This window comes from Elaeis guineensis, chromosome 3 (genome assembly GCF_000442705.2).
Source record: "Elaeis guineensis isolate ETL-2024a chromosome 3, EG11, whole genome shotgun sequence".
In the NCBI taxonomy this organism is placed as follows: Eukaryota; Viridiplantae; Streptophyta; class Magnoliopsida; order Arecales; family Arecaceae; genus Elaeis; species Elaeis guineensis.
In genome coordinates this window covers 3,686,621-3,698,454 of record NC_025995.2, presented here as the reverse complement: position 1 = coordinate 3,698,454, position 11,834 = coordinate 3,686,621, and the positions used below count along the sequence as shown (strand labels likewise).

Sequence of the window (11,834 nt, the reverse complement as noted above, 5' to 3'; positions counted from 1 at the left end):
CACTAAAAGATAAAAAATATTAATAGGCTCAAATATAATGAGCATAAGATTGGCCCTAATTTAAGTGGAGTATGTTAAAAGACAAACTATTTTAAGTAGGATTGAAATAAAAAATAAGAATAAATTAGACATAAAATTCTAGTATAATTAGGACAATTAATGGACTCCTAACAAGTTTTGCTTGTCAAAACCGAACCGCCTTCGATACCGCCACTATCGAGGGCGGTTCGCGTTAAGGCTACGCACCGAGCTTGCTGTGTATCATCTAAAGCCATCAACGGTCGAGTCCAAGGCTCCAAAGCCGGCCGACACTCTTCGCTTCTTACCATCTCCATCTCGCTCTATTCTACTTGGCGATCTCTACCGGCTCTTTTTCCTTCTCTCTCATGGCGGAGAACGCCACGACCATCCCGGCTGCGGAGACGGCGTTGCCGGTGGTGGAGAAAAAGGTGGAGGAAAAGAGATCCTGGGCCGACGAAGAGCCCGAGGAGGAGGCGACCGCTCCCCCTCCGCCGCCCAGCAGCAGCAACAGCAGCGGAGCGGAGGCTGAGACGGCTGAGCTCAAGAAGATCGAGAAGCTCAGCATTTCGGGGGGACTCGAGGATCCGAATGAATCAGATATAAAGGTCGTAAGGAGCTCTCGCCTCTTCTTAGGGTTTAATGTCTTTAGTTTGATCGTTTCTTTTTGACCTACTATAGGTTTTAGATTTTGGTTTTCCCGTTGGAATTACTGGCTCTCAGGGATGTTGATTGCACTCGAGGTTATAAATTTCTTTCTATTTTGTTCTGTATTGGTTTGGGTCATTGGGTTTTCTTTTTGCTTCATAAAACCCTTTTGATCACTATCTTTTGCCAGTGGAATGCCAATATACGAATCTGTCTTCCTGTTTCTCAAAGAAAAATGGATGTGATACTTTTACCTACCTACCTACCAATCTTCCTTGACATGATTCATCGCAGGTGACGACGGGGGAGACAGTTTATGAATCGGCTGTTAAATTTGAGGACCTACCCCTGTCACGGGAGCTTCTCAAGGGTTTGAAACTCGAGATGAATTTTAGCAGGCCCAGCAAGATTCAGGCAGTAACCCTGCCGATGATCCTAACGCCCCCCTTCAAAGATCTGGTGGCTCAAGCACACAATGGCTCTGGAAAGACTACGTGTTTTGTGCTTGGCATGCTCAGTAGAGTCGATCCGAGTAAAAAGATACCACAAGCAATCTGCATATGCCCTACCAGAGAGCTAGCAATCCAGGTTTGTTAACTTGTTGCATTTTATCATGCCTGATATTTATTATGTCATTGGCATGTTCTGACTAGGCGTATGATTTTGCAGAATCAGAATGTTCTTTTGAAGATGGGAAAGTATACTGGCATAACTTCAATGTGTGCTATACCATCAGATTCGTCGAATTATATCCCGATCTCAAGACGTCCACCGGTAACTGATCAGGTAGTGATCGGCACTCCTGGTACAATTAAAAAGTGGATCTCAGCAAAGAAGTTGGCCACACGGGATATGAAGATCCTTGTTTTTGATGAGGCTGACCACATGCTAGCTGAGGTGGGTTATCTCTATCTTCTTAGTTTAAGTGGTTAATGGTATGTGGTATGTTCCCTTCACCAGCATGTGTAACATGTATCTACTTTATGGCATAAAGTAATTCATATTTGCATTTATCAATGCATTTTTATCACTAACAAGTTACATATGAACCTATGAGACATTTGTTATTTAATTATGCTGAAAATTACCAACCTTACCAATGGATAAAGAATGTTTTGTGGATGCATTTGCTCCTTTTGTGATATATCTATGAGGACAGTAAGTTGATCAAGTTGTGGTATCTTATAACTAATGTTCGTGAACCTTTGCCTAGGCCTCTCATGCTTGTTTTACTAATTTGTTATTTTGTAACATCAGAATATGTACAAGGGGCATTATTTTAAGATTTTGTATGTATCATTTCATATACTTCCCATAAAACCAATTTTCATGTTAAAATATCTGAAAGAACTTAAGATGTAATGGTGCCCATAGAGGTGTTGGTGCGTGCTCTCCAATTGTTATCATTGACGAAGAAGATTATGACATTGTACCTTTCGTTTCCGATTCTTGGTAAGGGATTTTTTTTTAAAAAAAAAAAATTCACTGTAGTTGTTATGTCAATATGTTCGCTTCATATTTTAAACATATCAACACTTTACAGATTGAATTGAGTGGATCTGTAGCATTAAGATTAAATATTATTTTGGTGCAGGATGGCTTTAAAGATGATTCTGAGAGAATCATGAAGGACATCCGAAGAAGCAGTGGCGACTGCCAGGTCTGTTTTCAGTATTGTGTGGTTATCAGTTCATGTTTAGATGTTTTAACTTTTAGATAACCTTTGTATATCATGACAATTTTTTGGAGCAACATAAATGCACATCACTAAAACAAAATCAGCCATCAATATCATGAAACAAATGCATGAGTATAAAAATGAGCAGCAAGGCTCGTCCTTATACATGTAGGTTAGTACTGCCAATCCTACTATTCAACTTTTTTTATCTAAGGTCAGATCCTCACATTTGCCTTCTTATTATTTTCATATGTTCTTCATTCCTTGTTGTTTGTTTGAATATTCAACTTAGATCCTTCACTTGCAGGGCTGATTTTGATTTTGATAGTCAAGAGTCTTTTCACAACAAACTGGGATAGGCTTGGTTGCACAACTTAGGGCCAAAATATGGCCGTACACATTTGAGTATGCATGTGGATCTGCATTATAGAGATAGAGAGACCTGGTTTTGTTGTTGCACTTGGCCGTTGGATCCTTATTTGATGTTCATTTTATGTCATTTATGAAGGCCAACAATTCCATATATATTAGGTTTACTGTAAAGACCGATTACCTTTAGGCTTGCTCTTTAAAATATTACCACATTTACAAATCCCTGGAGAGTTGGGTTATGTTTAAGATTCAAAGCACTTGATTTCTGTTCTCTTTTTGGTTGGGCCTGTCTAGTTTTGGTAGTTTTCTTCCAAGTTTCATGGGTCTTGTCCCAAAAAAAAAACTTAAAAAAACAATAGAAAACCAAAATAAGCCAAAAGAACATATATAATAACATTTTGATACATGATTTTTGGAATCACTAAGGACCAGTTTGGATGCACAGGCAATAATAGAATTCCACTCAAAAAATTTATTCTGGTTTCTTTACACTGTGTACTGTTTGAACAATAATATAAAATATTTTATAAGAGAGACAACATGATGATCTTAGACAGCAATGTACAACAATCTGTCTTCTCCAACATTCCTCCATCTCTTTCACTACATATAGATAACTATTGGAGTTGTTACTTCATGTTGCCCCATCCATTTTCTTCTTGTGTCACAAAAGAGGGAAAAGGAGGAAGGGGAAGTGAAAGGTTGAGGGAATCGTCTAGGAGAAAAAGTGGAATGTGGAAGTGGGAGAGGAGAAGATCTGGTGCAAGGGGAGCATGGCGACAAAACATTGATGGGGTGTTTTTGACTACCATAGAGATGGGGGTAGGGTTGGGATTTGGTTTCTCTATTAGAGTTAGAGAGAAAGGAGCTTGTAGCGATGGGATAATTCTCAGCCTTGGGATGCTGAGACAATCATAGTGAGGCACTTTTTTGCACACATGAGAACAGAAAAAAAAAGGTATTGCTCTTTTTTTTTTTTTTAAATTCCCATGGAACCAACCAAATTTTGTGGTATGACACCTATAAAAACTCATTGAACAAATTTTCCTTTGCAGTTAAAGATTCCTATAAAGAACCTGGTTCCTGTGATGTACCATGGAAATTTGATATATCCAAACAGTCCCTAAGCATTTAGCCTTAATACTCTAGATTGAAATTCCTACAGTACAAAAAAGATCATATTTATAGCCAGTTAGAAAAATTTACACCATCATTTTATGCATCAACTTAAAATGTTATTTTTATATTATTGATCTAGTTGTCCAATATAACATAGCTGTCATAAATATGCACACATCTATTACACTACGTACACAACTGTAAAATTTTGAATATTTACTTGAGATGGTACCATTGTAAAAATATTGTTGCTTATCGATTATGAGTAGGCATGTTATAACTGCTTGGTGATTTATTGTGCAAATGATGAAGAAAAGGCAAATTAATTTATTCAGAGAACTCTGAAGAATAAATTATATGGAGAGATCAATTTTTTTCTTTGTATCATGTTGGTGTATTCAATTAGGTGGCGCTAGAATGTGTTGTAGTAGTAGTAGTTCTCTTTTTTTGCATTCCTAGGAGGGTACATATCTGTTTATTTTATTTCCTTGGATATGCCTGCAAATAAAAATTACTTTATATCAGTTGGGGCCTTTTCATTTAACTATAAAACGGGCACAAAATGGGTTGTAATCAAGGGTATGTAATCATATACTTAGTGACTCAAGAAGCCATTTAATGAATTGACATTGCATCAATGATTTGTTCCAATTAGTTGTGAGCAATACTGGACCATAATCAACTGATGCAGGCTGGAACCTGAAATTAGATTGGTCTTTGGCTGAATTTATCTGCCAGAACCTAAACGAATTGGTTTTGGCTGAATCTTGAAGTCTTGGTTGTGGTAAGTTTGTTTTCCTCCAGAAATCTAACCATATAGAAAAAGTTTGACTCCTTCCTATTAAAATAACTTGAACTCATTGCTGTGATACTGAATTTTCCAGTGAAGGTAAGGTGCTGGTGCCTCATATTGTTCTAATCTAGAAGTTACTCTGCAGTTGAAGTTAAGAAACAAAGCAAAATGCCACCATTATTCCATCTTAAACACTACTACTACATTGAGATAAGAATATGTAAGAGCCACGGTGAGAGACAAATAAAAATTTTAATTGGACATATTGGAAAAACTCTGACAATGACTTAGGATTTGGCTATTAATATGTGATTCTTGTGATCGATCACTGACTGAAAGAATCAAGCCAAAATAGAAGGAATATCATGTTATAGGTGGATGGCACATGCATGTGCATGTTAAACAATTTATGGCCATCTCAAATATTTCATAGCATGTGTTTAGTTTATAATAGTCTCTGACATAAGGCATACTTCAAGAGTATCATCAGCATCAAGATGTATTCGCTCGATGTTGATATTATTTTGCTATCTTGAACCAAGAGAAGTGGGTGATAGCAACTGATCTCGTTGTGCTTTACATGTTCTATAAATGAAAGCACCGGTTGCATATGTAGGAATCAGTTCCATCTGTTCTTGGAAATGATGCTATAAGTGCTTGTGGTCTAGATCTCTGGGTTGAAGATTGGTTGTATGATTTATTTTAGGTCAGGTAATGTGTCTGGGTCTTCATTGTTTCCCTTTAGCACTGCACCTCGCCATTCTCCTTCCCCTTTTTGCCCTTCCTCTTGTTAAAGAATCTGAGCTTCAGAGGGTCTTTGTGAACACCAAAAATCATATTGACTCAGTGAAGGCTTGCTTCCATTGCATATAATTGGATAACTTCTGCATAATTGTTGAACCTTTTGTTGGCATATTGTACAATCTTTCCAGTTTATTTAGAGCTCTTCTCCAGATAAGCTCTTATCCCTTTTCTTAGACTCTATTCCTGATAGCCCCTTTCCTGATAGCCCCTTTGCATATTTCCTACTATTCCTTAAAAAGTGAGAAAACATCGTTTAGCCTGTTACGGAGTGGGGGGACTGAAAATATAGGATAAAGGAGGAGAGGAGGGGGGGAGGTTGTTCTATGCAATGATATCTGCTACATAAAAAGTAATTCGAGGTAGGGTTAATCATCTTGATTCTCTTATTCAAAGTCCATCTTTTTTTTCGTAAGAGGGGAGTGGTTCATTGTGTCACTTATCTTGGGATTTGGTGTATTCATGTGATAAGCTGCATCTCTCTTCCTTCTCTTCTTCATTGACTATTCAAAGGAAGCAAAGAGGGCAACTTGAAGCAACTGCTGTTTTCCGAACTTTATTCCATTGTCAATTTTTTGAAGCATATTCATGAATTGAAAATGGCCACATAAAACGAGTGTGGGATTGCAAGCAGGTTCTCCCAGTGAGTTGTTATATCTGGTGTGCCCAAAAGTGTGTGTTTTACCTTTTATTCAAAGCTCTTGCCTGTCAATAGGAATTGTCATTACAACTTTCTTTATTAGTTCTTGTTGCAGTGAAAAGTAGCACTCTGAACCTGTTTTGTTGCTTTAGATGCAACAAGCATTTGTACTGGTAGATATTAATTGAATATTTTATTTAATGGCTTAGGACATTAAAGACATCTTTACATCTTTTTGAAATTGTTCTTTTTTTTATTTAGCATCTGCTATAAACATAATATAAAAATGTCCAAGTTGATAAAGTTGAATAATTGTTCTTTTCTCGTTAATAATGGCACCAGGTTCTACTCTTTTCTGCTACCTTTAATGAAACTGTCAAGGCATTTGTATCAAGAGTTGTTAAGGATGCAAATCAGATCTTTGTGAAGAAAGAAGAGCTCACATTGGCAAAAGTGAAGCAATACAAGGTTCAATGTCCCGATGAACAAGCAAAAATGGAAGTGATAAGGGATAAAATTTTTGAATTTGGACAAAAGGTGGGGCAGACTGTTATATTTGTCCGGACGAGGAATAGTGCCACCATGTTACATACATCATTACTTAAGGAAGGTTATGAGTGCACATCAATTCAAGGTGCACTCAAGCAGGAAGATAGGGACAAAATTATACAGGAATTTAAAGTTGGACTAACCCGTGTCCTTATAACTACCGACCTTCTTGCTCGAGGTTTTGATCAAGAACAGGTACTAATTTCATATGGTTTTTGTTTTCCTTAGTTCAACCGTACTTGGGTTTTAAGTTCTAATGCATTATTATTGTTATTTTACTTTGAAAGGTTAATCTGGTTATCAACTTTGATCTTCCTGTAAAATATGATACATGGGAACCTGATTGTGAAGTTTACCTGCATAGGATTGGTAGAGCTGGACGTTTTGGGCGCAAGGGTAATTTCAAACAACATTTTGATCCTTTGATCTGTTTCATATTAAGCTTTATTCAAATTCAATGATGTATTATTGTTTAATTTTATCTGCAGATAAATAATTGAAAATTCTGGGATTGCTTTTCTCTCTGACTGATTAAATAATACAGCTTGAATAGAGTTATTTTCATCAGTACTTGTGATGACTATGTTAGTGGTGCTTATACTCATTTTCCTAAATTTGCTGAATGTAAATTAATTTTTTCATAGGCCTATTTACATGCAAGTTCAAGAAATGTAGTTAATCATTGAGGATCATAAATGGTACCATGTCCCTGTGTCCCACTAAAATGTCCCGGGACATCCCGCCGGGACTTGAGTCCCTGGATTATCTAGTGCTGCTTAGAAAAGTAAGAATTACAGCTGCAATAAACTTGGATACATTCATATCTTTTTTATGCATTGTGTGGTGAACTATGTAAATGAGGATTTTATGTCGCCAGTAAACAGCTCCAAATTTTCTAGACCTGTATTTACAGGTACATTCTTGCATGCATTTTGCAGAATTTGCTGTTAAACATTTTCAAGGCATTGTTCATCTCATTTTCAGCTGTTCGCATTGCTACAAAGTGGTACTTATTTTGGTACTGAATGAAGGATATCGGCATACACAAAATATAAATAAGCCAAAAAAGAAATAGATATATACTCTATCAAGAAATCAAGTTCTGCAAAAGTTTGGTTAATTACCTTGTACTGTTTTCTTGTCCGGCTTTGTCTCATACTGCTGCGAAATAGCCAGACCTCTCCAATAAGAACTAGTAACACATATAGAAATCTGTCTTCCCTTGTGGCTTCTAGAAGGGCCGCTTGTATGGGTGACAATAGTGAAATCTATTTGTACCAGCTGGCTAGCTGATTCAATTTCAAGAAATGCTTCCTGCTAGAAGCACCTTTAAACCACTGGCCTTATCGACTCTAACTCCAATTAATATGGCATCAGTTCTTCCATGCAAATAGCTGCCTACTTTACAGAAATGTATGTGCAGATTAACAGGCTGATGCACCAAAGAGCTCTAACCAACCAAGTCATTTACCGCTGCAATGGTGGCGATCACATTCTTGATTTGAACGGAACTCAAAGGTCCATATCACTTTAGAGCAGATTGACCGAAAATTATCACCAAGGAATTATGTTTTTATATAATCCTGAATGTTACATGTTCTAGTTAGCATATTAGTTGCTTCTGGCAGGTAGCAATAGAGCTTTCCAGTTCTGGAAGACAAGTGATGGAAGAAGGGGATTTCTCCATATTCTAATTCATTAATTCAGCAAGAGATGAATTAGGGATATATCCACCTTGAGGGAGAGGTTTCAGGGATGTTCAAGATCATCTCTTTAGTCTTCTTATTTATTCTCACATCTTATAATTGATTCTTATTTTGCTGTTCATAGTTGACACCGCTGTGTACTGCTTTCAGCGCAATTGGAAGCCAACCAAATATTTATATTAACTAATAATATTTTGTGTATATGATGTATAAGATTAAAATGAATGGCCAGTGAGGTTGGTTTACTGTCTTCTCTTTTAGCTTTCATCGTGGGCTCCTCTCTTGCTTAAATATGAATGTGAGAGAATTTCATGATTTTGGGGACGATTATTCAGATAAGAGACTTCTTTTTAAATGGATCATAAAGAGTATCAAATTTTATTTTTTTTGATATGGTGGATTCGTTGGTGTCTTTGTACCATGGACATAGCTCTCCTAGCTGTGAGCCATTGTTATAAGAAATGAGAACTAGTGATACAAGCCCAAGCTTGGTAATTGCAATAAAGATAATGAATCTTTACCCTGAGATAGAGTGGCTCAAACATGATATTGCGACTTGATTTGTGCATGTTGTTTGAGTGTTGGGAGTTTTGATGATGGTGTAGTTTGTTGTCAAGGAGGGATGGAAAATTATTTGACGGCATGCTGCCATGACAATAGGAATGCATGTTCTCATTCATGGTAGACATGAGAGGTGGAACTTCATTATAATGTTTTGGGAAGGCATAAAGTTGGGTTTTAAGCATGTGCATCTTTATATCCTTTTTTTTTCTTTTTTTCTTTTTTTTTTTTTGTATGGGGTGGGGGGTAATTGGGTTTGGTTTTGATGCTATGAAGACTGTCAAGAGAATATCTAGATGGAAGGGCAGAGTACAAGTTGAGGGGGATTTTTAGATAATTTCCTTGCAACTAATTGTTATTGCAATCATATTTGAGTTCAATTTTCTTATTACAAATAGAAATGCCAAAGTGGAAACGGAAAGTTTGATCCAGACTTCAGGTTGCTGTTTAATTAATGGGGCTATGGGAAAGGTAATGTAGGGAATGTAATGAGGAGGAACCTCTCCAATTCATGCATCATCCTTTGTCAGGTTCAATGAGAGGGGGCCTTTGCTTTAAGTAAAGAGAGGAGACAAGGAAATAAAGAGAAAGCTCTCCATTTTGTGTTAGCTTTCATGCATTATCCTTTGTCAGGTTCGGTGAGAGGGGGCCTTAGTTGTAAGTACAGAGGAGATGAGGAAACAAAGAGAAAGCCCAGGATAAGTGTCCAGATTATCTTTTCCGATGACATGCACTAACGTCAAGAAATTTTCTTGCATTGATATGGTTCACCCTAGGCCAGAACCTCTGTCCACATATTTTGCTCTCTGTTGGATTGTCATCCACTGGCTGTATAAAATTGGAAATCTTGACAGGTGTTTATGATTGCAATACAAGGTGGATCCTTAGCAAATGGAAAAAGAAGCGGCTGTACTGGAAGTTTTGGCCCAACTGGATAAACCATCTTATTTCCCTCTCTTGTAGGACTAGTTATTCTTTTTTATCCCTCATCTTTCTCATGTTTTCTTTAATATCAACTGAGAGGGTTTTGATTTTCTATTATTGGACTGTGAATGCTTCCAGATTTTCCTTCTAAATGATAAAAATAAGTCAAAGTCTTTGGAATGTTGTCATAGTTTTTCTTAAGGCTGGACCATATGGAATCTTTTTTATTGTGCAATTTGTCTATTTTTTTTGTTAAATGATATTTGTCATGTTATCATGAAATCCATGGTCGTTCCCTCTGTTTGGAATCTAGGAGTTGATATGCCTGACTGTGATTCAATTATGCATTGAATGCTACAAAGAACTATCTGCACCATGTCCAACATAGTTTGTGCAATTGAGATTCAGATTAATAGAATCGTTTATATGTTATCTTTTAGGGGACTAGATGTTATATAAGTAAAAGAGGGGAAAGGTTATTAGCAGAAAATGGAGTTATAAGAAGGGATAAACCTGTGAGAATAGCATATGCAGTGAACGAGGTTGGTAGTGAAATCGTTGCCAATGCTAAAACAAATTAGGTGCAAGAAATAAAATTAGAAATATAACTTTATCAGTGACTGAATTGGTTGTATTGTTGCAGAACATGTTCTGTACACACATTACATTATTTTCCTTTGGAAGTGTTTTTGGCTACCAATTGTTCGACACATCAAATATCCTTTGAAAAAAATACTTATTAGTTATTGCTATCACATACGTCATTAATGGCATAGTGGTTCATGGAAGATATCTGACATACAAATGAATACACATTTTTTAAGCTGTTGGGTGAAATGTTGCTTCATGATATGCAGTGTTCGCGCAGATACCATTCATTACAGTTTTCTTTTATATAGTTTTAGGGGAAAATGTACATCAGTACTCTTGAAAGCATTTAGATTTTGCATCATGTCATCTGGTCCAACTTGTTGCTTAGCACTTCGAAACTTCTAAATGTCTGATCTGGCTTGCCTTGTTAACTTTTAAACAACATTTTTAGCTGCAACTGCTACCTATTCACATCTAATCAGGTGATTTCTACAAGTCTCTGACATTTGCTAAGCTTATAATGGCCTATTTCTGTTTGCTATTGCAAATTAAAATGTCAAAGATTGTTTCAATCATCTAATTTTGTGTTGGTCGTCTGGCCACAGGTGCTGTATTCAACTTGTTATGTACGGACAGGGATAGATTACTGTTGGAGAAAATTGAGCGTCACTTCAACCACTACATTCCTGAGGTAATGATGTGGAATTCATAATTTTCTTTGCAATTCAATAATCGTTGTGTATTAACTTAAACCACTGGTGGGACACATGTTGTGTTCTGAGTTTCAGGTTCCTAACTGGAGGAGTGAAGAGGACTTCGAGTCTGCACTTAAGGATGCAGGTTTGCTATGAGTTTCCTGCATGCTATAGCCAGGAAGTGGGATGATGTGTCCTACATTACAGTTTTAAGGGACCGTGCCAGAGTTTTTGTAAAGCACTACTAGTAGAGGATTTAAAACTATAGGTTGAATTTGATTTGTATTTTTCTCCATCTTTTCTTTGCATCGAGGGTGGGGGTTTCTGTTGATAGCCCTGGGGAGTGAGAAATCTGTCTGGACAATACAAACACGAAAACTAGCTTGTGTTAAAACTGAAAAATGATGAACATTGTTGGTGGTTTAAGGAAAATATAATAAATTTTGGAAAATTTTGAAAGCTCACGAGTCTGGTCAGATTTATATGTATATTTAATAATATTATTTTTATTTATAATATATATATATATTAATATATATTATATTAGTATGTTAAGGATTGATTTTGAATTCGAATATAGTTCAGTTGATATTTAAATCGAGTCGATTTTGAGTTTTATTTATTTTTCATAGAGTTGAGTTCAAGTTTGGGATATTAAAATTTGATCGATCTTCAATCAAATTTCAAGCTCAAAATTTTTGAATCGAGCTCGAGTTTTTAATTATTTGATTCGATTTGA

The 11,834-nt window shown here is 36.5% G+C and overlaps 1 protein-coding gene across 1 annotated transcript; it reads left to right on the top strand.

Annotated features, from left to right (window-relative positions):
- The first annotated feature begins 256 nt into the window (after window positions 1-256).
- Window positions 257-11,554, top strand: LOC105042474 (DEAD-box ATP-dependent RNA helicase 38). Its single transcript, XM_010919705.3, has 8 exons — window positions 257-626; window positions 961-1,254; window positions 1,336-1,563; window positions 2,261-2,326; window positions 6,412-6,813; window positions 6,906-7,014; window positions 11,006-11,091; window positions 11,189-11,554. Exons 1-8 carry the CDS (start codon window positions 387-389, stop codon window positions 11,249-11,251), a joined length of 1,488 nt encoding a protein of 495 aa, XP_010918007.1. The 5' UTR covers window positions 257-386; the 3' UTR covers window positions 11,252-11,554.
- Window positions 11,555-11,834: the final 280 nt, after the last annotated feature.

Coding starts and splice junctions, on each gene's coding strand:
- LOC105042474 (XM_010919705.3), top strand. CDS start 387: ATGGCGGAGAACGCCACGACCATCCCGGCTGCGGAGACGGCGTTGCCG. Junction 2,327..6,411: donor GAAGCAGTGGCGACTGCCAG/GTCTGTTTTCAG, acceptor TAATGGCACCAG/GTTCTACTCTTTTCTGCTAC. Junction 7,015..11,005: donor TGGACGTTTTGGGCGCAAGG/GTAATTTCAAAC, acceptor GTCTGGCCACAG/GTGCTGTATTCAACTTGTTA.